The following is a 27,660-nucleotide window of genomic DNA, read 5'->3' on the forward strand; positions in this document are numbered from 1 at the left end:
CCGGCCCACGTGTCCCCCTCCTGAGGCTCTGCGTTTGAGGGGCAGCACCCCCTCCTGCCTGGTGATGTCAGTCCGTTGTTCGCAGGTCACTTCCTTCAGCACGCCGCCCACCCCAGAGCGCAGCACGCGGCCCACCTTCTTCTCCCCGTCCCTCAAGCGGAAGGTGCCACGGCCTGGCATAGCTGAGATGAAGAAGTCCCACTCGGCCAATGACAGCGAGGAGTTCTTCCGTGAGGAAGATGGCGGAGGTACCCCTGGTTCCCTGGGAGCCACACTCCCGGCCCAGGCTCACGCGTGTCCCTGCCTCTGGGCCCCTGTCCCACTGGCAGTATGTGGGTGTGCTCCCCTCCCAATCTGGACTCCCTCCTTCCACCTGCTGTCCAGCGGCAGCATGAACAGTACTGACGTGGCCTGCCCCCTCCCCACAGTCCTGTACCTGCCTGTCCCTGCCTTGGGCCGGCTTCAGTGCTAGGAGCAGGCAGCTGCCATCAGCTGAGAAAGGGCCTTGAGGGAGGGATGGACAGAGCTGGCCATCGCGACAGAACTGAGGTGTTGGCGAGGACTGAGTGTGTCCCCTGCCCATGTTGCCTACACGAGCCAGAGTGTGCTCGCACGGGCCTGCTGTGCTCACAGGAGGAAGGGAAGGGAGCCATGCCTGTTGCCGGCCCAGGCAGAGCCCTGGGGCATGTCAGCTGGCCTGGTCCTGCCCTAAGCCTGTGGCCAGGAGAGTCCAGCAGGGCCTTGGCATCCCTAGGTACCACCTCCACCTGCCTCCCCGTAGGGACTTGTGGCCCCAGGGCTTACAGCCAGCAGTGCCTGATATGAGGGGCAAACGGGGACATACAACAAGGGGTGAGCTGGGTTCCCCATGGAGCCCCTGAGCATAACCCAGAGGAGAGGGGGGAGTAGCTGGGAGGCCTTTCTGGAGGCGGAGGCCTGGCCTGAGCCCTAGGGTGTGGGGGAACTCCAGGGACTGGGCCATGGCCAGGGTGGCATCAGCCTGCTGTCCTCTGGCTGGGCATGCGGGGAGCCCAAGGGCCACTCCGTGGCCAGGGCAGCATCAGCCTGCTGCCCCCCACTTTGTGACCACGCCGACCTGGCCCTGTCCACTCCAGCTGAGCTGCACAATGCCACCAACCTGCGCTCCAGGTCCCTGTCCGGCACGGGCCGCTCCCTGGTTGGGTCCTGGCTGAAGCTGAACCGTGCCGACGGAAACTTCCTTCTCTACGCACACCTGACCTACGTCACTTTGCCGCTGCATCGGATTCTGACAGGTAACTTGGGAGACTGTCCTTGTGGCCACGTGGGGACTTGCTGTTTCCTGTTTATGCCACTCCAAGTCCCACCTGTCAGCTGGGTGCCCTGTTGAGGAGAGTGGTCCTGGGTGGGATGCGGGTCATGCTGTGCCTGCTCCCTGTTCCGTGGGCTCCATGGGCACGGTGCGGGCTGCCCAGTGGGCCTCCCTGCTGACTAGAGGCTTCCCCCCTCACCCTCCCCCGCCTCCTCCCGTGGGGCCCAGACATCCTGGAAGTCCGGCAGAAGCCCATCCTGATGACCTAGCCGTGCCCGAGCCCTGCCCAGCCCTGGGAGTGCCGCCAAGTGCCTACCGCCACCGCCACCGGGCTCTTCTGCGACAAGGCAGCGCTCGAGCCGCGGCCACCACCAGCCCAAACGGAAGTGCCTCGTCTTCCTCCCCGCTGGCTGCGCCCACCCGCCCACCCACCTGACAGCCTGACCTGCGGCTCCGGCCGGGAAGTGCAGGAGCCTGCGGAGAGCGCAGGGGTTGCCCCAGCGGACACGCGTGGGCCAGTCAGCAGAGGAGGGCAGGCCTGCCACCATTGGCCATCGCCACAGCTCACACCCTGCTCATCATGTGGCCAGAACCAGAGCTGAGACGGGAGCCAGGGTGCTGGCTGACTGAGCCCCAGGCTGGGAATCCCTCACCCCACAGTTGGCTCCACGGAAGGTCCAGCAGACAGGTCCCATCCACCCACACCGGCCTTTTGCTTCCAGCCAAAGAACACCACTGCCCTGCAGCCCTCCAGCCTGTGGCCTCCAGGCGGTGGGGAAGAGCAGGGCCTCACAGGACGGAGGAGGGCAGGGCGCGTGTGGTTTCATCTCTTTTGGGATCTTCATGCACTCACCACTGGACAGTGTGCTGGTCCCATCTCTCCGACCAGCTCACCGAGGCCAAGAGGAACTGGCTCAGCCGGGGGCCTGTATCCTGTCAGAGCCTGGGCAGAGCCCCAACGGTGTCGGGCGGCGGGCTCTGGGCAGAAAAGGCAGGCGAGGCGTGCACTCTGCCGTCCGTTTTTATTCCATGGGCTCTGGGGACAGGGAACTTCTTTGAGGCTTTCTCCAGATTTTGTATGTTATTAAAAGTGAGCTGTTGCATTTCATTGTGCCTCAGTCTGCCCACTTGACAGCAGCTACCTCACTACAGTCCCCAGGGTTCCTGTGCCGTGGTCAGCGGGGGTCCCGCAGCATGGCCAGGGGGCTGCTCCCTTCCCCTGCCCACTGTGGCCTGGCCTGAGGACTGGCATGGAGCGGACTGGGACTGGCTGACTTCGCAGCCATGCCAGCCCCACGTGATTTCACAGGTCAGCCCTGGGGGCCAGAGCTCAGGGAGCTGTGAGCCGGCCCCACGTTCTAAGACACCATCTATCCCTGGTGGCGGGGAGGGCACTATTTCTTCAGGAATTTGTCCTCTCCAGACACTGGGGTAACTCCAGGGCTGGCCACTGTGCGGGTGATAGCCCGGTGCGGGGAAGGACAGCGCTGTGCCCTTGTAGCCGAGATGGGGCTCCGGGTAGGGCCAAGCCCACGAACGTGGGAGCCCTGCCTCGTCCTCTCTGTTTATCTGCCTTTCCGATAAAAGTGAATTTTTTTTTAAAGATTTATTTATTTATTACAAAGTCGGATATACAGAGAGGAAGATCTTCCCTCTGATGATTCACTCCCCAAGTGAGCCGCAACGGCTGGTGCTGCTCCAATCCGAAGCCAGGAGCCAGGAGCCTCCTCTGGGTCTCCCACGCGGGTGCAGGGTCCCAAGGCTTTGGGCCATCCTCGACTGCTTTCCCAGGCCACAAGCAGGGATCTGGATGGGAAGTGGGGCTGCCGGGATTAGAACTGGTGCCCATAAGGGATCCTGGTGCGTTCAAGGTGAGGACTTTAGCCGCTAGGCCACGCCACTGGGCCCTAAAAATAAATCTTAAAAAAAAAACACAAAAAAACACTCGGGAACTGGAAGAGCACCCCAGGCATGACTACACCACCTCGCAGAACACGCCAAGGCGTGACCTTGGAAACCAGGAACCAAGAGGTGCGGCTGTGGATTCTCCCCTGAGGACAGGACCCTGAAGGGAAGCGGCCCCCCAGCAGTGCGTGCAGGTGCAGGGCCTCCCGCCTCGCATCGCTCCGACCTCCTCTGGGGGTTCCGGCCGCTGCTCCCAACTGGCTCAGGTCACCGCTGAGGGAATCCCAGGAACATCAAGGTGGCAGATACACATTCTGTAACTTCTGTTTATTCACATTGCACGGATTGTTACAGCTCCATTCAGAACAGAATACAAACTGATCGTTCCGTCCCGCAATTCAAGTATCTGAGTTTTAGAAAACAATTTCCTACTGAAAAGCAAAGTTTAATCACTTGATTGCTATGAAAATTGACCATCACATCTGTATCAAACGGAAGGCCTGCTGGCCCCAATGGCTCGTGGCTGGGTGCGTGGGGCAGGGGCGGGGCAGGCACGGAGAGCAGGTGCCCGCTGCTCCCACAGGGCCGTGCAGCACGCCCACGCCCAGAGAAGGCGCCAGCTCGGGAGGGAGCACCTCAGTGTGCAAAGTGTCCAAGACGGGGGGCAGCAGACCCCAGCTGAGGCGCCCCCACACACGCACACCCACACCTGTTTACCAAAAGGCTCTCACAGTGATTAAGAACCTGCTCTGAACTTGAGCGTAAGGTGACACTGGGGCCCCACCTCAGGTAGACTTTTTTGGCATGCAGCATATAAACAAGATGATTTAGGGCAGAAAACGTAAACAGAAGGCCCTGCTTGAGCAGCTCAGTACAGGAACAGACGTGGGCAACGCGACCTGGACTGCCTATAGACCGCGTTTCCACCTGTTCTGGTCCGACACTCAGATTTTTGCTGACTAAAAATGCGCAAAAGGACGAGATGGCAAATCTGTTTACAAAGGCCACAGGAAGGCTGTCAAGATGCAACTTGACTTAAAACTTATAAAAAATTCTCACTTCCGGTCACATAGATGATACAATGATGAACATTTCAGCTCACATTCAACATTTTAAACCTAATTCCTCATAGTCTGTTTAAAAATGAATAAAACTAAAATAGCCTATGCACTGGAATGAGCTGTCAGTACAGTGGGGGCTGCCAGGTGTGCCCAATGGGCTGCGCCCGCCGAGCAGCACACAGGAGTCCAAGCCGACAGCGCCACGGCCACACAGACCTGCGCCCTCACACACACACACGTGACTGACCTGGACACCAGTGAAGTTCTCAAGCATCAGATTTTATGAAAATCTCCCCTCTGTGTTAGGTGGCCATGTCCCCTCCCCCTGGAATCTAACTCTACAGTGAGTCTTACAGCACACAACCCCAAGCCCCGCTGCCTTCCAGCGGGGAGGGACTCCCCTGGACTCCAGCCACAGCAGCCCACCTGCACCCTGAACCCAGGGCTCCCCAGAACTCTGTTCCCCTTCATCTTCGTGATCTGAGGTGTTACATCTGATGTGAACAAGGCAGGGCCCTGCAGCACTTGCATACAAGCCCTCCAAAAACACTCCGAGCTGCCACTGAAGGCTGTACCATCCCCAGTCACCGATCGGTCTCTCGCTGAGCCACACTCCTGAGGAATCCCCAAGCTCAGGACCGGTGCAGCACCGCCCGCAGCCGCTCGTCTCGGGTGCCGGGTGCCAACTGCCTGCCCCCGTCCACCTGAAGGGGGTACTTTCCAAAACCAATCGCACAACCCACAATTCTTTGGGCTCGTCCTCTTTCCTAAGCCAGGCCTGGCCTTGCCCATGGCGCTGACCCTGACCTGTGAGCTGGCATTCGGTATGAGGTCTGGGGCTCCAGAAGATCCAAGCCCAAGTTAAAACACACAGACTTGCACCTGCTGCGACAACTGTGCTTCAGAACATGCCGGAGTGGCCTGACTGCGGGGTGCGAGTGCATGGCCTGTGTTCTCCGGCACTCCCGCACGCTTCCTGTGCCCAGAGGCCGCCCAGCCCTGCAGCCCTCGCGACACGCTGTGCCCACAAGCTCGTCTGCTTCCTCAGACGTCACCACCTCCTATCTGCAGCCCAGAGAATGATCAGCGATCCATGCTGTGCCTCTCACCCTTTCCCGACCAAGCACCTTTGACCCTAATCACGGTGGACTCAACCAGACAACTGCACGTCCTCGCCAACCCACTTCCCAGGGAAAAGGCAGTTCCTGGGTGACGGTGAGGCCGCACACACGGTCAGAGGCCAATGTCTGCAGATACAAGGTTGCCGACGCCCTGCTGAAGCGGGCACGCCCGTGGCAGCGCCAGGCAAGAGCAAGGCAAGCCCAGGACAGGCAGGTGTGGCGGCCCGGCTGCCTCGCAGAGCAGGCCAGGCCAGGCCCGGTCCCCCTGGGCACCGCCCGACACCAGCTCCACCGGGCAGACAGCAGGCAAGGGCCCACGGAGGGAAGAGCCTTTGGAGGTTGATCGATACCCTGGTCGCAGTCAGTCCCTTAGGAATTACTTATGGTCAGTTAAATGAACAAATGAACACTGGAAATCCTCCAAGAAGCACGTCCCTCAGACGTCCTCCACACCCAGGATCTCAAGAAGGGAACACAGTTTCTTGACACGGAACAAGGTTTATTGGCGTTAGCAGTCTCCCTCATAGAAGTCTTGGGTTTTCTGGAAGTTCTCGGAGCGTCAGAGCAAGCGGAGCGCATGGAAGGCAGCAGGGCGGCGGCTCCAGGCGGGCAGCAGCTCAGGCGTCCCTCCTCTCCAGCAGGACCCTGTGCAGCTCGTCCGCGTCCTCGCTCGTTTTCACCCGGATGAGCATGGTGGCCGGGGCGCTGGCGTTCTTCTCGTCGAGCGGGGGGTTGGGGACGCAGACGATCAGCACGTTGTTCTTCCCGGTGCGGCTGCACGGCATGTTGGGCGGGATCAGAACATTGAGCAGGATGTTGCCTGCGTGGAAACAAAGCAGACACATCAGCATCCCGACGGGCTCGGCAGGGAGCACAGCTCGAGGCGGGAGCCAGCGGGAATGGCACGAACACAGCCCTGGGGTTCACGGGCACAGATGCCAGGAGCGCCACTGAGCAGCTGCAGCCTCCTCCCCACAGGTGCCCTGGGCACCAAAGGCAGACAGCGGCACAGCCTTCACCGCGTCACACCAACAAGGCACGGCTGGCCGGAAACACACGGCCCTGCGCACGGGGAGCCACGCTGCCCCAGCAGTCCTGGCACCAGCACTGCCGACTCCGGCCCCGTCTCCAGGGCCCACGGGGCAGGGACTGAAGGTTAGGTGCCAGTGAGTCACAAATGATGCCTTCCCCTTGGTGTTTACGAAGTCGCCCCGCTTGTCGACCTTGCATTCCTAACAAAAAGGAAAGCGAGACCATCTCTGCAGTCAGAGCCTCAGTGGGTCTGTCACACACGACCGCGCCGCAGTCCAGCAGGACGTGGCAACGGCCGCCCTGGGCTGGCGCACGCCCCGAGCAGCACCTACCGAGGTTGGTGTCAGCCCGTACTAACAGCTGCGTCTTCTGACTTGCTGTAGGCTTGAGGTGCAGCGTGCCCACACCCTTCTCTTTAAATTCATTGTCTTTTTTGTAAAATAGCTTACACCTACGGAGAAAAAAAAGACAGCTGTGAGTTGCTCAACAACTGACCCCGTCCCATGGTCGACTGACCACCAGTGTGTGCACATCTGTGTAAAGCTCTGCGTGAGAGGAGAGCAGAGAAAGCTCAGCAGGCATCTTAGAATGTTCCAGAAAGACCACGCTGAGTGGAAAGGAAACCCTGGCTAGGTGTTGCAGAACCCCTTCCCATCGTTCCAAACCAAAGAGGAAGCCCTGCAAGGCTTTCTGGAACTATCTTCTCTTAAAGCTTTCCTTTCACAGGCCTGTCAGGCTCATAGCCAAGCACCTCCCGGCCAGGGCTGAGGGCTGTCAGTCCTCCGAGCTCGGACCAGCACCGGGCCCACCTCGGCCTGCTGGACAGCTGTTCACACTCTCCTCCAGGTCCCTGCCATCTTGGATTTCACAAACACATTCAAACATTCTGAGGTGAGGACCAACTCACCAGTCACCCCATGGCATTTCCTTGGAGTGACGTTAATAGGAGACGCTCATTTTGTGTGTTCTAATTAGAAAACCAATCAGACTCAGGGTCACTCCCTCCTCCAGGCCCCGGCCTGGGGGCAGGGCCCAAGCACTAGGAGCATCCTCCGCTGCTCGCCCAGGCCTTCACGAGAGCTCAACCTGAAGCGGGGCACCTGGGACACACACAGGAGCCCTCCTCACAGGCGCTGGCCCTCAGGGAGTCTTCTGGAAGCAGCAGTTCTCTCTGCAAAGCAAACCCCAAACCCAAACAACACAGCAGCTCTGGGTGCAGGGAGCTTGAACTGGAAGGGTCACCAAGAGCGGGGCAGAGCAGGGAGGAAGATGAGCACACCTGCCCACAGCACCCAAAGCCCACAAGAATAATAGATGCCCAGCAGGAAATTTCCAGAACTGATTTGTTTTGAAGCTAACAGGCCAAGAATTCTCACCCGGATGGACACCAGGCCTGGATGAGGACATGACCCACGCGTCCCCCTGGGGTCTGGCGGCCACTTACTTTTTGGAGTAAAAAGCATCTTCTTCCTTCACTTCAGTGACCACGACCTTGGGCGGCTCCTCACTCTCCTCTTCCTCTCCTGATTGGAAACAATGCAACATGAGTGCTGTGCAAAGCAAGAGTTTGAAAAACTGACACATCGGGTCATCTACCACCCTCAATCCAGGACACCTCATTTAAACCAAGAGACGGAGCATGGATGCCCAAGTCCAACTGGGAGCACTAGATTTTAATTATATTTGTGAAAAGAAGGGGGCCCGACATGATAGCCAAGTGGCTAAATTCTCGCCTTACACGCACCATGATCTCACAGGGATGCCTGTTCATATACCGTCTGCTCCACGTCCCACCCAGCTCCCTGCCTGTGGCCTGGGAAAGCAGTGGAGGACGGCCCAAAGCCTTTGGACCCTGCACTCGCGTGGGAGACCTGGAGGAAGCTCCTGGCTCCTAGCTTCGGATGGACTCCGCTCCAGTCATTGCGGCCGCTGGGAACTGAGCAAGCAAATGAAACATCTTTCCTTTCTGTCTCTCCTTCGCTCTGTAAATCTGACTTTCCAATAAAAAAAACTTTACAATCTGCCTTTCCAATAATATATATACATAAAAAGAACGATTTAAAATGGAAATATACTTATTTATTCTAAAACAATTATAACCTTTTTTTTTAAAAGATTTATTTGTTGTTATTGGAAAGTCAGATACACACAGAGGAGCAGAGAGAGAAAGATTTCCCTTCCGACGATTCACTCCCCAAGCGGCCCCAATGGCTGGAGCTGAGCCAATCCAAAGCCAGGAGCCAGGAGCCTCTTCCTGGTCTCCCACATGGGTGCAGGGTCCCAAGGCCTGGGGCCGTCCTTGACTGCTTTCCCAGGCCTCAGACAGGGAGCTGGATGGGGAAGCAGGGCTGCCGGGATTAGAACCAGTGCCCATATGGGATTCCTGGTGCGCAAGGTGAGGACCTTAACCACTATGCTATTGCACCGGGTCCCATAATTTTCAATTTGTAGAAGTTCCCAGGACTAGTGTTGTACAGTGAGCTAATAACTAAACAGCCTCCATGAGATGGGCTCGAGTTCCGGTCCAGCTGCCCCAGCACCAACCCAGCTCCCTGACGGGCCTGAGGGGCCCTGCCCTCACGTGGGCCATCTAGACGAGGCTCACGGCTTCAGCCCGACCCAGCCCTGGCCACTGCATCCACAAGGTGAACTGATCAGCCAATGGATGATTTCTGTAACTTTTTTTAACTTTTGAAAACAAAATTATGTATTTTTAGTGAAAAGGCAGATATACAAAGAGGAGAGACAGAGATAAAGATTTTTCCGCCTGCTGGTTCACTCCCCAAGTGGCTGTAACAGCAGGAGTTAAGCCGATGCAAAGCCAGGGGACAGGAGCTTCTTCCGGGTCTCCCACGCGGGTGCAGGGGCCCAAGACTTTGGGCCGTCCTCAAAGGCTTTCCCAGGCTACAAGCAGGGAGCTGGATGGGAAGTGGAGCTGCCGGGACATGAACTGGCGCCTATGCGGTCCCGGCAGCTGCAAGGTGAGGATTCAGCCACCAGGCTATAGCGCTGGATCCCGATTTCTGTAACTTTCAGGTAAAAAGTTAAGAGGAAAGCCACTGAAACAAATATTCACTCATACACTAAAAACTGTTCACATGTTTGACACCAGCAGAGAAATCCAATACTTACTTATCCCGTTACTGGCTAGGAAACGACACTTACAACCTCACCGGTCCCTAGGACCACGCCTACCTCATGCCAAGGAGCAGGCACTCAGCAATGGGGAAACGGAGAACTGACAAGCACCCCAAAGCCACAAGCCGGGGTTTCAGCTGTGCGTGCACACTGCCCCTGCACGGCCCAACGACCACAGACAGGTCCTCTCAGAAGGCCAAGTGCATCAGGGGACCAAATTGTGAGAAGGTGTCAGGTTGGAGTCCCTGTCTCCTTAGGACAGGACCCCGGGGCTGCAGGCTCAGCGCAGGCTCAGGCTGACAGCCGGGAGAGGCCCCCACTCCGCCTTTCCCCTTAAGACACTTGAAGGCGGCAAGTCGGGGCAGGGAGACCTGTGCAAAGCACAGGGCCGGACAGACGACTGTATTTCTCAAGGAGTTGGCAGGAATTCCTTCAGGTTTTTTAATGTTTTAAATGATTTATTTCAAAGGCAGTCGCGGGAAGGAGGGGGCAGAGGGGAGGGGAAGCAAGGATCTTCTGTCTACTGGTTCACTTCCCGAATGGCTGCAACAGCCACGCGTGGGCCAAGCCAGGCCTCCCTCGTGGCTGGCAGGGGTCCGAGGACCTGGTTGTCACCGGCTGCTTTCCCAGGCACATCGCAGGGCTCTGACCAGAGTACAGCGGGATGCTGATGTCCATATGGGGGCTTAACCCACCATGCCACCAGGCCAGGCCCAACTAGCAACTCCTGAGAGGGACTTTGAGCTTCTGGGGGCTGGTGCCCTGCACAGACAGCACCCTGCCATGTGACTGCATTTCCAATCTATCAACAGTAAGGGTACTGGTCAGGCTTTTCCGTAAAATTCAATGTTCAAAATGTGTTAATCCACTTTATCATTCAAAGCCAAGTGTTGGATACTATTCAAAACACCAGGCACCTGCGCTTCTCCTGCAGAAGCCACACGACCCAGAGAGAAGAGCCCGAGTGAGCAAGGTCAGGTTTACCTTGGTTCTCGCTCCTGCCACCGCCTGCTTGGCTCTCTGACGTTCTAGCGGGGAAGGGCGAAGAAGCCGGTTGACTCTGGGTACCGTCCGTGCTGGATACACTGGAGTTCCCAGAGGAAAATGAAAATCCAGCCAGGGGAGCAGAGCTGAGGGGGCCCACGGCGGAGCTGTCAAGCTTCTTGCCGAAACTGAATGAGGCACCTGCTGCTCCCAGTGACGCGGCCTGCTTCTGCAACCCGACCTCCTTCTCCGCAGCGTCCCTGGCTTTGCTGCCTTGAAACAGAAACGCGGGTTCCTGCTCCCCGAGGGCGGATGTGGTCACCGTCCTGCCCACGTCGTGCGGGGTGCTCCCGCCGCCCTGCTGCTCGATGCTGGCCAGGTGCTTCTCGTAGTCCTGGAAGATGGGGGTCAGGTCGCAGAGGGGGTTGGCGTTCACATGCTGCAGGATCCAGTCTCGCACGCAGCAGTTGAGGGCGGCCAGCTGCCTGTGGTACGCGCTCCCAGCACAGGCTGGCCTCGGCCCGAGGCCGCAGGCTGGCTGGCCATCGCTGGCTGTCGGGGGATCTGTGATCTTTTTATCGGCCAGGATAGTAGGGCCGTTTGCAGCAACAGAACCTACAGGAAATTGAAGTTGGAGGAATTTACTCTGAAGTGATTGGATTAAACCACCCAGGCCTTTTAGGCTGTGACAATTCAAAATGCATGAGTTCAAAAAGCAGCAGTATTTAGGAACTGGTTACCAGAAAATCACATTTTATTTAAGTACAGTATCCATTACATGCTGGGTTAAGCCTCTACAATTAAAAATCATCTTTGCCTGGGTCCGGTGCTATGGCTAAGGATTGCATCTTTGCTTTGCACGTGCTGGAATCCCAGTGGGTGCTAGTTCATGTCCTAGCTGCTTCTCTGTGGCCTGGGAAGATGGAGACGGTGGTCCAGACCCTGGGGACCCTGCACCCATGTGGAAGACCAGAAGAAGCTTCTGGCTCCTGGTTCCTGGTTCCTGGCTCCAGATCCACTCAGCTCCAGCCATTGTGGCCACTACAGAAACGAACCAGCGAACAGAAGATTTTTCTCTCTCCTTCTCTCTGTAAATTGGTCTTTAAGGTAAAAATAAATAAATCTTTCAAAAATATACATTCTTTCCTTCAAAAGGACACCTATTTCAAATCAAATATCAGAATACTGGAATATCAGATTAGCCTAAAACACAATACCTAAAAAGTTGGTAGGATACATTAATGCACTATCCGTGTATTAATCATATATTAATAAATATGAAAGCAGCTGAAATCGTAGCAGGAAGTGCTGCTTCAATCACCACCCATCCGCTTGAGCAGCACACTGGCCAGAATAGAGCTGAGTGTAGTCCAACCACGCAGGATCATCTCTGATGTTACTTCTGACCCCATTCTGTTACTAATCCCAAGTGTTCTGGACTAACTTCCTGAAACTACAGACAGGGCAGGTGCCTGGCTCGTGGGAAGACGTCACTAGTGGGGCCTGACGGAGCCTGGCTCTTCAACGGCTGCTCTGCTTCTGGCTAACACACCTGGGGCAGAGTGTGACGGCCCCCGGGCTCGTGTCCCCCAGCACGGCACCCAGCTAAGAGACCCAGGAGTTTCTGGCAGCTGAACAGGCCCGGCCCTAGCTGCTGCTGGCTTTTGGTGCATGAACCAGAAGACAGAATCCAAATTAGCAAATAAATCTTAAAAGGGGGGCCCAGAGTGGTAGCCTAGAGGCTAAAGTCTTCATCTCGCATGCACTGGGACCCTATGGGCGCTGGCTCGTAATTGTAATATAAATTATTGACGTTTTCTGTCCGTGTTTTATCTGAACGTTTTCTTGTTGTTGTTCTTTTAGCGGCTTTCCTCTTTTAAAGTTTATTTTTCTGAAAATTACAGAGATTGGGCCCCATCTTATAGCCTAGTGGCTAAATCCTCACCTTGCATCCACTGGGATCCCATACGGGTACTGGTTCATGTCCCAGCTGCTCTATTGTGGGCTAAGGAGTTGATTAGTGCTCCTTGGGATGGGCAGAACAGGAGCTGGGCTTGTGGCTAAAAACACCCAGACTAACTGGACGCATCTGTACCCAGTATCCTGCTAAATGAGGATGTGGGGGCAGAGTATATAAGGAGAGGTGAAGGAGCAATAAAGGGAGACTTCACAGAGACTTCCACCATCACTGGTCTCCTGTCGCTGCTTCATCCCCAGACCCTCTCCCTGTCCATGTTACTGGCCCTGCTGGTCGCAGCACTGCCCCACTTCCCATCCAGCTTCCTGCCTGTGGCCTGGGAAAGCAGTCGAGGATGGTCCAAAGCCTTGGGACCCTGCACTCACGAGGGAGACCTGGAGGAGTCTCCTGGCTTCATATCGGCTTAGCTTCTGCCACTGCAGCCACCTGGGGAGTGAACCAGCAGGTGAAAGATCTCTCTGTAAATTTGATTTTCCAATAAAAATAAATGAGTCTTTAAAAAAAAATTCCTTGGCATATCTTCATTCCGTACCAGAAGCCAGGCGAGTCCAGCCGCCCGGGCACGCCCAAGAGCAGTGGGAGCGGGCCGCGGGCCTCACCCTGCGCCCAGCTCCGGTGCAGAGCGCAGTCAGTCGCCATTACAAGATGGTGACAGGCACAGAGTAAACAACTCTGCCCTGACGTAGCTTCCTGCCCTAGTTTGCCCGGCAACAGCAGCGACCTATCCCAATCTGACAAGTAAGCACTCACTGTCCTATCACGACCGGTCACTGAGCCACAGACACGCCTCTCATGGAGGTGTATATAAGCCATCCGCTTTGCTCTCCCTGCGACTCTCACCGCCATCTTACCCTCACTGAAGCGGCGCTCCAATAAAGTGTGATCAGAGAAGGACTTCGGTGTCTGCGTTTTATTCCCTGCTGGCCAGGGGTGCGCTACAGCTGGTGCCGAAACCCGGGAAACTTCGAATCCAGCGGACACCAGTGAGGGGTTGAAGTTCAGAACTCTACACACGGAGCGGACTACCGGTAGGTAACCTCTCAGGTATGATAAACCCTGTTCTTGTTGCTCTTATTGTTTTTGGTACAGCTATAGTAGGATTGTGGTGTTGCTTTTTCCTGCGCCTACATCAGCCTGGTCGTGAGTGTCTTTGTTGCTGTGAACCCGGACAAAGTGAAAGTAATTCCGCTGTAGATAAAGCGGCCTTTCACGAGATCTAAGAAAACGGGTAATAATCAAGGCTGAATATCAGCCAGCAGCGAGTTCACTGACCCCATACTGGGACTCCTTAAACAACGAGGCTTAAAAGTTTCAGCAAGGTCAGTGCAGAAGATAATAAATGATTACGACGCAGCTGCGCCGTGGTTCGCAGTCTCCGGAGACCTGACCTTGAGCTGCTGGGACAAACTAGGCAAAGATTTAGAAAAAGCAAAAGAGGAAGGAAGGCTGGGACCCGGATCCCTCCCACTTTGGAAGTTGGTCCGGTCCTGTTTAAAAGAAGGACGGAACATGGAGCATGTTAGACAGGGTCGAGAGCAGCTCATTAAGTTTCAAGAGAGCCTCTCGGAAGCAGAATCAATTGATGAGAGGGGGAAGAGCCTCTCGGAAGCAGAATCAATTGGTGAGAGGGGGAATAGGCCTAAAAGAAAAAAGGAAGCATGCTTAAAAGAAGAAAATAAAGAAGATAAAGAAAAGAGTAATAATAAAGAAGATAAAGAAAAGAGTAATAAACGGCCGCTGTATCCAATGTTAGATAAGTTTAGAAATTTAAAAGTAGATGAGTTTAGAAATTTAGAGGTAGCTACACAAGAGGACTCGTCTGACGATGAGTTATCAGAACTTGAAGAAAAGGACCATGGTCTACATGAGGCTTCCGTGTCTTCTGGAGACGTGGAATGCCAACCTCCCCCGTACCCATCTAGTGTAGGATGGCACTTTATTCCCCGGAGGGCGCTAAGTCGCCTCTACTCTGCATTTCCGGTTTATCAGAATCCGGAAAATGGGGACAGATATCATGAACCTATTACCTATAAACAGTTGAAAGATCTGGTAGAAGCATCCAAGACATATGGGGTAAATGCAAATTATACTCTCACTTTGCTGGGGAGAATTACTCAACAGGCAAATACTCCCAGCCGATTGGTTCGAGATAGCCCGAGCCTGTCTCTCCGTTGGACAGTACTTAGATTTTAAATTTATAGTCACGGATGCAGCTCATGCCCAAGCCAGAATTAATGTTCAAAACCAGCATCCTCACTGGACTGCAGACATGCTTCTAGGACAGGGTACTCATCTTGGCGTTTCAGAACAACTTAATCAGCCTGAGGAGACATTACAGCTTATCTCCTCCTTGGCATTGGGCACATGGAAACGCCTGCCATCTCCAGATCAGAAGTCCTCGGGTTTTGTAAATGCAGAAGCCTGAGGAGCCTTTTGCAGATTTTGTAGCTCGACTCACCGAAGCAGTGAGCCGGACAGTAATTAACAATACAGCTACAGATCTCATAGTTAAACAGCTAGCTTTTGAAAATGCTACTCCAATTTGTCAAACCTTAATTCAGCCAGTGAGAAGGACAGGAGTCTTGTCAGACTATGTTCGAGCCTGTGCTGAGGTAACTCCATCTTACATGCAAGGGTTAACTATTGCTGCAGCTCTTCAAGGTCAAACTGCTATTCAGATTTTAAAGAACATCAAGGAAGTCAAAAAAGAAACAATTGTTATTGCTGTGGTGAAGTAGGGCATTTCAGCCACAGCTGTCCCACTAAAAATTTGTCTCAAAATTTCAGACAGGAAAAAATTTGTGTGGACACTTCTAAACCCAATTTAAATATTCCTCGCACCGTCTGTCCGAGGTGTGAGAAGGGATTTCATTGGCAAAAGGCTTGTCAGTCTAAATTCCACAAGAATGGGACAGTTCTATTGCCTCGAAGTCAACGTAAATTGAGTAATCAGCCTGTACAGGGTCAGAAGCAGGGAAATGGGAGGCAGGCACAGTTCCAGGCCCCCCACCACCATCTTGCCCTCAACCAAGCGGCGCTCCAATAAAGTGTGATCAGAGAAGAACTTCGGTGTCTGCGTTTTATTCCCTGCTGGCCAGGGGCGCGCTACACTCCGGCTCAGCCGGGCCAGTGCTGCTGTTGCACTATTTGCGAGTGAATCCGAGAACAGAAGATTCCACTCCCTGTCTCTCCAGCACACTTCACTCTGCCTTTCAAATAAATTAAACCAATCTTTAAGATACAAGCCATGCCCTACTATGGAACTCGGAGCAGCCAACTTCCCCTTGCGGCACCTCTCTCTACTGCCCTGGTCCCAGGACTCGGCCCCTCAGCGCACCAGCCGCGCCAAGCTGTTCTTCCCACGGAGCGCGCAGGGCGGGCTGCCGACTCACCAGATGCAGCCGTGGGCTCTGCCGCTGGCCGTGCGCTGGCCAAGGGAGGGGCGCTCGTGCTGCTTCCGTTCGACAGTCCTTCCAGAGGCTTCCCGCCGGGGCTCCCACCGAACCCAGCAAATCCTCCTCCTCCAGAAGGTGCCACCAAGCCCTTGAACCCTTTGAAGGCTCCTCCACCATCTGACTGGAACAGGAAGAAAGGGCACATGTCAGCAAAGGCACCGCACGGCACCCACGCAACCCGCACTGGAGGGTCACTTCTGCAACAGGGGAAAACAAGTGAGGACAGCCTCGCAATGCATTCGAGGATGCCTGTCTGAAATGGCTAAATATATGTATTTTAAAAGACTTATTCACTTTTTATTTGAAAGGCAGATTTAGAGAAACAGGGAGGGGGGTCTTCCTCTCCTTCTCCCGCTCACCACCCAAATGGCTGCCAGTGGCTGGAGCTGAGCTGATCCAACACCAGGAGCCAGGAGCTTTTCCCGAGTCTCCCACAAGTCCATAAGCAGGGAGCTGGATCAGAAGTAGAGCAGCAGGGATTAGAACCAGCGCTCCTATGGGATGCCAGCACCACGGGTGAAGGACCAGCGTTGGGCCCCATGCACTTGGCCCTCATTCAGAGCAGGGCGTACACTCCAGGGATGACTTGCTAAGGCCAAACACTTAAGTGGCTTCCCAGGTCTCCAGCTGCCACAGACACGACCTCACCAAAGTCCTTTCACCAGAGGATCTTCCCTCGGACCTAGAGCTTGTACAAGGTTCAGAGTCCCTGGGTATTCAGACGCCTGCAGCTACTGCACCGGCTTTACAAACACAAAATGCACAAAAGTGCAAACGCTGCTAGCTTAAGGAAAAAAAGGCGGGCACGTGCAGAAAAATCAGAGTGGGAGGCAAGAAGAAAAACAATAGTATGTGTTTACTTTAATTACAAAGTAAGTTCTGGGGGACCTGTGGTATAGCACCCTAAGCTTCTGTCTGTAGCACTGGCACCCCATGTGGGTGTTGGTGCGTGCCCTGGCTGCCCCACTTCCGATCCGGCTCCCTGCGAACACGCCTGGGAGAGCAGCCGAGGACGGCACAAGGGCTCGTGGCCTGCACCCAAGTGGGGACCCTGCAGAAGCTCCTGGCTCTTGATCTTGGATGGTCACTGTGGCCACCTGCAGAGTAAGAGGACAGGAGTTCCGTCTTCCCTCTCTGTAACTCTGCCTTTCCAGTAAACATAAAACAATCCTAAAAAAAAAAAGTCCATAAGACAGTTATTTGATTCATTCTCCTACCGATGTAACTCCAGGGCAGATCTGCTGAGTAAACGAATCAATCCACTGTTTAGGCACCGTGGCGTTTCAGTATTTAAATAGATGGCATGCCTGGAGCTGGGCCGATGTTACCACGAGGAGCTCCGCAGCTCCCAACGAGGCCTCGGAAGCAGCGCGCAGTCAGAGCCGCCCGTCCCTTGGGACTGAGCCACCGGACCACTCTCCTGTCTCCTCCCACTTCCCTTTCCGTCTTCCCTGGCGCTCCTCTGCCCTCCATCTCGTCCCTCCCCCTGCCCTGGCAGCCCCATCCTGCCACCACAGGACATGTGTCCCTTCCAGTTCTCTCCCCTCCACCCCTGCTCCTGTGCCTACCCTGCTGGAATAAAGGACTTTTTTTATTGGAAAGTCAGATATACAGAGAGGAAGAGAGACAGAAAGCAAGATCTTTCGTCCGATGATTCACTCCCCAAGTAACTGCAATGGCTGGAGCTGAGCCAATCCTAAGCTAGCAGCCCGGAGCTTCTTCCGGGTCTCCCACACGAGTGCAGGGTCCCAAGGCTTTGGGCCGTCCTCTACTGCTTTCCCAGGCTACAGGCAGGGAGCTGGATGGGAAGTGGAGCTGCCGGGATTAGAATCAGCACCCATATGGGATCCTGGGCGTGCAAGGCGACTTTAACCAATACGCTATGGCACCGGGCCTGGAATGCGACAGAGCTGAGCCCCTGCCAGCTGATGAGCTGCCTCCTGTAATGAAGCCCATGGGGGCGGCAGTCTGGAAACTCCAAGTGGTGTCAAGTCAGTCAGACCCAGGGTGAGCAGACACAAGGGACAATTATGCGGGCCAGAACAGAAAGGCATCTGCTGTCCTCTTTAAAACTGGGCTCCCTGCGGAAGTGGCTCCTGTAAGCCGGGCTTGCTTGCTTCAGCTCCTTGCTGCCGAGTCCGTGTAAGCACTGCCCACCGGACAGCCTAAGGGAACTGACGGTGTCTGTGTCTCCTGGCCCTGGGGCTGCAGGTGGGCTCCTTCCCCTCCCCTCAGATGAGCACTCAGCTGTAAAGTGTCCCCTCACAGCCCAGACCAAAACACATGCCTTTTACAGCCCTGGGGAGGAGGGGGCCAACCTTGAGAAGACTGGGGTTCCTGACCGCTCCCCGCTTGGTCAGCCTTCATGCCAGTGTGAGTTACAAAGGCCCTACCTGCAGCCTGTCAGGGCTGCTTCCCTCTCCCACCTGCCATGGTGAAGGACGCACACCAGCCAGTGAAGAGTCCCGAGCTTCTTAGTCTGCCTCCAACCTACTTTTGGAATGGAAACAGCTCACAACAATGACATTGAATTTTTCCGGTCTCTTAGGTTCAGATGAAAACACGGGCCGAGAGCGGAGCTAACAGTGCCCGTGGATTCTGGCGTTGCGGTGCAGTGCAGGGGCTCCGCCCTCACCCACACCCCAGGCTTCTCTGTGGCCCACGGCTGACTCCCCTCTGGCCGCTGCTCCTGCCCTCACATCTGGCGTCCCGAGAGGACACTGGAACGCACCATGCATGACCCGAACTCCTCATCCCCTCCCCAGTGAACAAAGTCCTTCCTCCATGGGCCTCTCCAAGAGCCAGCCAACCCAGTCACAGCTGACCACTGTCGCTAGCTGGTCACCGCACTTCAGGCCACGCTGCTACACCATGAAGCAGTGAACACCACCTCCAGGGCTCTGCAGCCCGTGTGCCGCTCAGCGACTCCATCAGCACCGCACCCCCGGAAGCAGCGTGTGCAGCAGCCGTATGCAAGCAGCTCAACTGAGCCAGCCCACAACGTGTGCAGTGGGAGTTCATGTCGTACATTATACTTACAATTTTTGTTTTTTAAAAAAAAGACGATTTAGGGGGAAAAAAAGAACATTGAAGCAAACAAGCACAGCCAGTTTGCTTCCAGATAACAGGTGTTAACCCGGAAACAGCAGGGCTGCGCCTGGCACCTGTGAGGGCAGGCCCAGCCCTGGGGGATGTGGTCCGGCGGTGCAGGAGCTCATGCCCAGGCCAATCATCACTGAAGACATGCAGCGCTATACCCCAACCATCGGAGGGCACAGCACCTGAAAACATCACTCCAGCTGCAGCAGGGAAAGCCCAGCCTGCGGACCACTAAGGCCCCTGCCAAGGCCACCAACTCCCAGTACAATACATCCACAGCAGGCAGTTTGAAGCTGATCGTTACGTGTGGGCTGGAAAGAGGCTCCCAGCAAACAGAACAGGCACTGTAGGGACCACCTGCACACCGTCTCGCCAGTGGTTGCCTCTTTCGTCTCGCCAGTGGTTGCCTCTTTCCCTCAAATCACACAGCAGATCCATACGGTAAGAAAGATCTAAAGGTATTTCTGTCATGTGAATTGTTTTCTCATTAGCATCACAAAAAACACCATTTAGGCTGATATGCAAGTTAATTCTAGTGTAAATTTCTGACTGCCTCTTCACATCTCCACCCACTAAAAATCAAACCTTCATTCTTAATTTCAGAAAAAATGCAGGGCTACAGAATGTGTGCTCAACAAGCTTTTTTACAAAACTGTCTGACAGACAACCAGGTTTCCCACTCCACCCTGTGCGCACGTGTGTACACAGCCACACCTGTTGAAGGATACAGGCCCAACTCCTTCTGGGGAAAGGGTTGCTAAACGCAGGGAATGACGGGCCCAGCGGCGTGGCCTAGCAGCTAAAGTCTTCACCTTGCATGCCCCAGGATCCCATATGGGCGCCAATTCTAATCCCAGCGGCCCCGCTTCCATCCAGCTCCCTGCCTGTGGCCTGGGAAAGCAGTCCAGGACGGCCCTGAGCCTTGGGACCCTGCACCTGCGAGGCAGACCCGGAGGAAGTCCCTGACTCCTGGCTCCTGGCTTCAGATCGGCGCAGCACCGGCCATTGCAGTTACTTGGGGAGTAAATCATCGGACAGATCTTCCTCTCTGTATATCTGAACTTTGCAATAAAAATAAATAAATCTTAAAAAAAAAAAAAAAACACTGGGACTGATGATGCTGACCCCGACTTCCAGAGTCCAGCTCACGTTCCGTGTCCGTGGAAGCAGAAAGGGAACACGCCCTGTGTGGTGTGCTGTGTCCGTGGAAGCAGAAAGGGAACACACCCCGTGTGGTGTGCTGTGCAGCACCACAAAGCCCTCCTGGTCCGGTGGGCGTCCCCAAGCCCCGCCAGGTGGGCGAACAGCCACTCGGCATCCGCCTCAGGCGGGTCTAGCCTAAGCTCCCTTCCTCCAGCGGGACAGCTCTCCGCGAGGTGGAGAGGCTCGCCTGGACCCCACGGTCTGCACGTGTCGTAAAGCAGGTTCTGATCCATGACTGCCGCCAGCAGGGTCGCTGTTCCAACAGAGATCAGAGTATGTAACAGAAAAGCCCTTCAAGCACTCACTTCAAATCCCACGTTTCTGCGCTTCGCTTTCTTTATGGCTCTGTTCTTCAGGACCTCCTCGCTGGCCACCGAGAATGTCCCGACCTGGAAGACAGCACCAAGTCAGCAGCGAGAAGGGAGGGCCGGCAGGGCACTGAACAGGAGACACTCAATCGTTTGGTGCTTTAAAATACTGTTAATACCCCACAGGGAAATTACGGAGAACGCGCATAAAGACAGAGCGTATGGGGCACATCACGGCACCACGGGCTCACCTGCCAGTTCAAGTCCCAGCTATTCCATTTCTGGTCCCGCTTCCTGCTAATGTACCTCAGAGGGCAGAGGTGGAGGGTTCAAGACTTTGGGTCCCTGATCCCCATGTGGGACACCAGCCTGGAGTTCCTGACTAGCCAGTTGGACAGTAAATCAGTAGCAGGCAGACGGTCACTCTGCCTCTCCCTCCTTGGTCACTCTGCCTTTCTCTCCCTTGGTCACTCTGCCTTTGAAACAAATAAATCTTCCAAAAGACCAAAAAAAAAAAAAAAAGAGCGAGAGAAATAAGTTTACACACATTATCTTGTAGACTCCAATTCTAGTTAGGCAAACCATGAATCCCAGGCTTCAAATCCTGCTCTAGAGGACTGTATGTACACAAGTTTGAAAAGACAAAGGCAACTTACAAACTTACAAAAATATTCACGACCAACTGTTCAAATATTTCGGATACATATTCTGATATTAACAAAGTTCTGGCCTTCAGAAGCGTGAGCTCTTCCCTAAAGCCTGAAAGCTCATAAATGGTTGACCATGAAATCTGTTCTCAAACTCAGGCACCTCAGCTTAGCTCTACTAGCCCAGCTCTACTAGCCCTACTACCACAGTTGTCAAAAACAATATCTTTAAAAACATGTTTTATTTTTTGAAGGCAGATTTAAAGAGGGCGAGGAGACGGGGCTCTTCCATCCAGAGTGTTCTCCCCACACGCCCCACAGCAGGTCAGGGTCAGGAGCTGCAACCCCAGCCAGGCGGCCCACACGGGCACAGGGCCCAGGCACCCGGGCCATTTTCTGCAGCTTTCCCAGGCACATGATGGCAATGAGCAGCCACACTGGATGCTGGCACAGCAGGTGGTAGCTTCCCTACAATGGCAGCCCTAAACGTGACACTTTCTATTTCACACCCACAATACTGACCAGTCCTCCTGAACCTGCCTACTGTCCAGAAGGCCACCCCAACAGGCACACCCAATTCTAAACGATCCACATGAAAATGACCACTCTTCCACGCTACGAAGGTCTTTCAGCGGGAACTGGCTTCACTTCAACCCTCCTCTAATCCTATAAAGCTGAAGCATAACACACGAGGTTAAAGGCACCCAGACAATCCTACAGTCGCCCCAAGCGACAAGTAAAGCTTGCCCACTGCTTTCACTAGACCCTGTGCCACGGCAGTTCAGATATTTCTGTATCAAAGCAAGCCATTCCAGTGGTCTGAGCTTACTAAGGTATCTGTGCCTAAGACTAAGCTAAGTCCGGTTCCTGCTGGGGTCCGGGAGGTGGGTGTGGACGACATGAAGGTGTGGAGAGAACAGCTCTCCTGCTGGCAGGGCCCAGAGGAGTTTCCAGCTGTATGGCAGGGCGTGGCATATCTTTCCAAGGACACAGTGGCACCCCTCTGCTTGAACACTCAACTACCCTGCTGAGAATCCTGTAATCCTCTGAGGCACTGTCTGCCCCCGTGACACGGGTTTTGCAACCAATCTGAGCTTGGGAGTTAATGCTGCTGCTGCTGTCTTAGTGGGTGGGCCTTTAACAATTTACTCAGATTTACAATTAAGCCCGTGCAATTTCTGGACACCTAATTGTGTGCCTACCCATTGCCCCGTAATCTGGCTGACATGTAGCACACCTCTGGGAAATGGCTTGATAAGTATCCTAAAAATTAATGGAAGTAATGGAAGTATGAGCTGAAACTTATATGGCGATAAATACAGTCACTGTGACCTTAAAGGTTAGCCTGTCCTTGCAACTCTTTGGAGCACAGGAAATGCAACTGTTTAGTTGCTTTATTTTTTGGCTGGAGGAATCATAGGGTGCTTTTTTAATATCATAAATATGCATTTAATTATTATTTGATTGTTCAGAGGTTGTACAGCCTTCAGTTGTATTTGAAACTTATGCCTTGGATCTTCATATTTTTTCCCTTTTGATGTATTTCTCCCATTAAGTGACAGAAATGTAGTGGGAATGTATTACTAATCAGTAGGTAACCTTGGCCTTGGAGTCCTGGCTGTCACCTAAGGACCACCACTGAAGAATGAATGGCTTGCTTTGAAGAAACTGATGGTAGCAACGTACACAATTATCTTCAAGAGCACCTGTGTGACCATGAAATAAAACATTAACCAACTGAACATCTGACGGCTTCTCGGGCTGCTGGCAGAGGGCACCATGGGAGTGCCCGTCTCTCCCTCGCCAAAGCCGCACCCCCTTCTCCAGGTCCCCGCTCAGATGGAGCAGCCGGCTGTTTCTATTCACAATTACTGGGGTCTCTCAGACCCACTACAAACAGGAAATGCAACAGGTTCCTAGAAAGGCTCAGAGCAAGGCCTCAGCTTTCTGAAACTCAGCATCCCATGTCCAACCGACCCGGCAGGGCCGTGCTGTGGCGTGCCCACAGCCAGATCTCCCGCACGCGTGTGTCCTCAGGAAGCCACACTACCTCTTCAGCTTCATCCTCCTGATCCCAGTTCTTGTCTGTCAACTCCTTCTCAGCAATTCTTTTGGCCATGTTTTTGAACCTAAGTGACAGGAAACAGGAGTAAAAAGCTGACTTTGCTAAACCAAGGTAAACCCCTACAAAGAATTTCTGAAACTGAAAACGGAATATTCCCAACGCTAGGGCAAGCAGTTCCCGGGGAGTGCGGAGGAATTCGGTGAGCCTCGCTGTGGCACACGGCCAGGCAGCAGCTGGAAGCTGCCTGAGCAGCCTGGCGCGCTCTCATCAACCCCATCCCAGGTCTGTTTAGAAAACCTGCAGTGAACCAGCAGCCCATCTTCTCTCACTTCTTGTCGTGGGCACCTGCCAGGGCTGCTTAAATCCACCCGCTCCTTCCTCAGCAAACTTTCCCCTTCACATTTGCCCTAAACACCAGGGAAGCTTCCAGGAACTTCCGGCTGTGGAGCCTAAGCCCACGTGACTGACAGTCCCAAGGCTGGGTTCCAGTGGCCATCACAGAGGCCTTCAGCTTTAATACATCCTGATATCCTGTGACATTTCCTTCTGCAGGAATTTCTGATGTATTAAATTAGCGATTCTAAAATACAAAGCAGGTTTAATAAATACACTTTGCAGCCAGTACCTCAACATTCTTGTTTTAATGCCACCCTAAAACACCTGGTCAGCTCAATTTTGCTGTTGGTCTTTGTCACACAAACAAAAACAAACACGGGAGTGGACCAAGAGGGGCTCCTGGGCACGTGGCCTCCGTCAGAGGCCGGGAGAGGTGAGCGACTGATGGCGGGGTCCCTTTGGTTTAAGACTAAAAATAAGGGGTGGAGCTCAAAGCACTAAAAAAGTACACCTTGGGCCCTCTCACTGGGGACCACAACTGGCAGAATAAAATCATCCAAAAGATTTCCTCAAATAGTTTTTTTTTTAAAGATTATTTTATTACAAAGTCAGATATACAGAGAGGAAGAGAGACAGAAAGCAAGATCTTCCGTCCGATGATTCACTCCCCAAGTGAGCCGCAACGGCCGGTGCTGTGCCGATCCGATGCCAGGAACCAGGAACTTCGGGTCTCCCGTGCGGATGCAGGGTCCCAAAGCTTTGGGCCATCCTCGACTGCTTTCCCAGGCCACCAGCAGGGAGCTGGATGGGAAGTGGAGCTGCCGGGATTAGAACCGGCGCCCATATGGGATCCCGGGGCGTTCAAGGCGAGGACTTTAGCCGCTAGGCCATGCCGCCGGGCACATTTCCTCAAATAGTTTTCAAGCTTGTTCTTCACTGATGTACCCAACTGTCCCAAACCCGTTCCGCTGACTCGCCATCGGTAAGCAAGGAAAACTCATTCTAGAAAACTATGAGCTCAAAGCGCTCAAAAAAGTAAAACCTTGACCCAGTCTACAAGATGCTTTTCTTGGGTAAGAGAATTTTCCACTACACAGATCCTCTGATTAAATTAACAGGAAGTACAGACAAAAAGAAAAAAAAAACCTGAGAACAGTACCAGAAATTGACGAAGGGACTATTAAACATTTTTGAAGAGTTTTGTCTCAAACAAAATCTATAAAATATCAATTTTCGGACCCGGCGGCGTGGCCTAGTGGCTAAAGTCCTCGCCTTGAACGCCCAGGATCCCATATGGGCGCCGGTTCCAATCCCGGCAGCTCCACTTCCCATCCAGCTCCCTGCCTGTGGCCTGGGAAAGCAGTCGAGGATGGCCCAAAGCCTTGGGACCCTGCACCCGGTGGGAGACCCAGAAGAGGTTCCTGGTTCCCGGCATCGGATCGGCACAGCACCGGCCGTTGCGGCTCACTTGGGGAGTGAATCATCGGAGGGAAGATCTTCCTCTCTGTCTCTCCTCCTCTCTGTATATCTGACTTTGTAATAAAATAAATAAATCTTTAAAAAAAAAACAAATAAAATATCAATTTTCCCCCTTCCAAACCCAAGCCTACCATTGCAGGCGGCAAAGGGATAGAATCTGAATTATGACCTAGACTTTAAAAAGATTATTCTGCTGCTCTGGGTAATAAATGTTCCGCTGAGGCAGAGAAGGGGTAGGGCCTAACAGGGCCAGCGCCCGAGTGTCCTGTGGCCGTTACTGCCATAGAGTTGTAACAACGTGTGTCCTTCTGGGTTAAAAAAAAAAAAAAAAGCCGCCAAAAGGAGGCAGATTTCCGGCCAGGCAGGACCGTGTCCCTCCCTCCCTCCCGGGGCCGACCTGGACCGGGGAAGCCAGCCAGCAGCGGAGGGCCGAGGAGACCCACACACCGGCCCAGACCGTGGGACCCCCGCCCAGGACTGCGGGACCCCCGGCCCAGGACTGCGGCACCCCAGCCTAAGCAACCCCCGGGAACCCCGCCCAAGCAACCCCCGGGACCCCCGCCCAGGACTGCGGGACCCCCGGCCCAGGACTGCGGGACCCCCGCCCAGGACTGCGGGACCCCCGCCCAAGCAACCCCCGGGACCCCCGCCCAAGCAACCCCGGGACCCCCGCCCAAGCAACCCCGGGACCCCCGGCCAGGACTGCGGGACCCCCGGCCCAGGACTGCGGCACCCCAGCCTAAGCAACCCTCGGGACCCCCGCCCAAGCAACCCCGGGACCCCCGCCCAAGCAACCCCGGGACCCCCGCCCAAGCAACCCCCGGGACCCCCGCCCAGGACCGCGGAGAGCCCCAGGAGGGCTCCACAAACGGCCGAGCACCGCGGCGCCCCACCCTCGCCGGAGGCCCCGCTCCCCTGCCCGCCCAGGCCCCACCACACCCGCTCGCGCACCTTCCCGCGGGCGCGGCCGTGCGCAGGGCCGAGATCACGTCTCCACAGGAGCTCGGTGGCTTCCGGGGCGCTGAGAGCCTCGAAGGAGTTCGTGGTCAGCAAACTCGGGGTCTCCCACACCATGTCCCCTGGGGGCCTCGTCTCTCCGTGCTCCGCAGTGAGAGGGAAGCCCGCCTCTCCAGCCTCAGACGGCCGGGCTAACAGCCCCCAACGAACCCCGGGACGCCATCTTGTAACTCGGACCGACCCCACCTCCACACCAATTCGAAAAAAAGGAAAGAAACGCCCGCGTCGGCTACTGCGCAAGCGCACGGGAGCCAAGGTCCTGCGCTCCTCCGGCCCGGGCTGGTGAGGCGTCACATGGCGCCTGCGCATTCAGCCTTAGAAACGGTCGTCCGGAGGTACGCGCCCGTGTCACGCATGCGCGCCCGCCTGGGCCGCGGAGCCTGCGCGCTCGGCCTGCGCGCGCGTCACGTGTGTACCGCCGGCGGAAGGCGCTTCCCGGCTCGGTGGCCGCCCGGGGCTGGCGCCTGCGGAGGGGCCCTGGGGCGAAGGGTCGGAGCCCCGAGATGTGGCCGCGTGGAAGAGCGGGCCTGGGCCTTCGGGGTGGGACTAAAAGCAGCGGCGTCTGTCCCCCGGCAGCCGCAGGACGCCGTGGGAATTGGGGCGTCCTCAGAGCCTTGCCGGGAGGACCTCTGCAAATCCCGGGGTGTCCTAAAGGCTCCCCGTGAAGCATTAGGGTGAGCGGGAGTGACGGTTAAGCTGCGGGTTTGAGTCCCGGCCCTGCGAAACGGAGACCCCCTAAACCTTGGGGGCCCTCGGAAGGCGGGCTGGAGCTCAGGGCTCCTCGCTTCGTGCCCAACGCCGAGGAGACTGGAACCTGGGCCCAGCTGAGAAATCTTTCTCCTCTCGGTAAATTTACCTTTCAAATAAAAACATCTGTAAAAATAATAATAAGAGGGATAGGAGTAGTGAGCCTGCTGTTTCCATGTGAGGGGCAGAGCCAGCTTAGGTAACAGTGAATTTTCTGTGTTCAGCCTTGAAGTATGGCTTGGTGAAGAGCACGACTTTCATTCTTGGAGTTCTACACTACTTACTGTGTATGATTAAGCAAAAACAACACTGATGTGCGCCTCGTGGCCATAAGATGCCTTTCAGTGCGTGTAAGAGATGTGAGCGCATGACTGCCTGGTGGCTGGGCCGCACACTACTGAGTATATGTCATGCCTGCTAAGAAGGCCTTGCCTGGCATGCCACCCAGGAGCGTGCAGGCCAGCGTCCACCTGCACCCATTCAGGGTGGCGACTGGCAGTTTCTCCAGCAATGCTGGATGTTGATTGGGCTTGACTGCTGGAGCCGAAGGATCTCTGTGTCTGTTCGGCAGGTCAACGGTCAGGTGTGTGGTGTCACCCACCTGCGCACACCTCCATAGGAGATGTCCCCTTGCTGCCCTTCTGTTGCTGGAGTCCTGTAAGTCCCATGTGTCTCAGGCAATTAGCTGAGCTCCATCTAACCCTGGCAGCTGCCAGGGAATGTTCTGGAATTTTGACCATGCTCTGGCCTTTGAGATATGCCCCAACCTTGCATAGGAGTCATTCTGTAGTTGG

The 27,660-nt window shown here is 55.0% G+C and overlaps 2 protein-coding genes across 2 annotated transcripts in view; one reads left to right on the plus strand and one right to left on the minus strand.

Moving 5' to 3' along the window:
* KIAA0930 (KIAA0930 ortholog) overlaps positions 1 to 2,394 on the plus strand; it is a 30,350-nt gene extending 27,956 nt beyond the window's left edge. Inside the window, exons 8-10 of the mRNA XM_058673495.1 lie at positions 86 to 248; positions 1,116 to 1,274; positions 1,520 to 2,394. Of these exons, the coding sequence (XP_058529478.1) occupies positions 86 to 248; positions 1,116 to 1,274; positions 1,520 to 1,560 (363 nt within the window). The 3' untranslated portion in view covers positions 1,561 to 2,394. The remainder of the gene's footprint in view (positions 1 to 85; positions 249 to 1,115; positions 1,275 to 1,519) is intronic.
* Positions 2,395 to 5,985: 3,591 nt separating this feature from the next.
* On the minus strand, positions 5,986 to 26,436 carry NUP50 (nucleoporin 50). Its single transcript, XM_058673171.1, has 8 exons — positions 26,054 to 26,436; positions 23,273 to 23,351; positions 20,573 to 20,656; positions 15,903 to 16,086; positions 10,533 to 11,147; positions 7,855 to 7,933; positions 6,743 to 6,861; positions 5,986 to 6,198 (listed from the first exon to the last, which is right to left on the minus strand). The coding sequence occupies exons 2-8, from the start codon at positions 23,339 to 23,341 to the stop codon at positions 5,996 to 5,998; spliced, it is 1,353 nt and encodes a 450-aa protein (XP_058529154.1). The 5' UTR covers positions 23,342 to 23,351; positions 26,054 to 26,436; the 3' UTR covers positions 5,986 to 5,995.
* Between the last annotated feature and the right edge of the window lie 1,224 nt (positions 26,437 to 27,660).

The sequence above is a fragment of the Ochotona princeps genome, chromosome 15 (genome assembly GCF_030435755.1).
Source record: "Ochotona princeps isolate mOchPri1 chromosome 15, mOchPri1.hap1, whole genome shotgun sequence".
NCBI classification, from domain to species: domain Eukaryota; kingdom Metazoa; phylum Chordata; class Mammalia; order Lagomorpha; family Ochotonidae; genus Ochotona; species Ochotona princeps.

What these genes read in the sequence shown, in the direction of transcription:
- NUP50 (XM_058673171.1), bottom strand. Translation starts at nt 23,341, where the DNA reads ATGGCCAAAAGAATTGCTGAGAAGGAGTTGACAGACAAGAACTGGGAT. An exon ending in GCAGAAACGTGGGATTTGAA is followed by an intron (nt 16,087 to 20,572) that starts GTGAGTGCTTGA and finishes TTCCTGTTCCAG; the next exon opens with TCAGATGGTGGAGGAGCCTT. An exon ending in TGGCAGGAGCGAGAACCAAG is followed by an intron (nt 7,934 to 10,532) that starts GTAAACCTGACC and finishes GTTTCCAATCAG; the next exon opens with GAGAGGAAGAGGAGAGTGAG.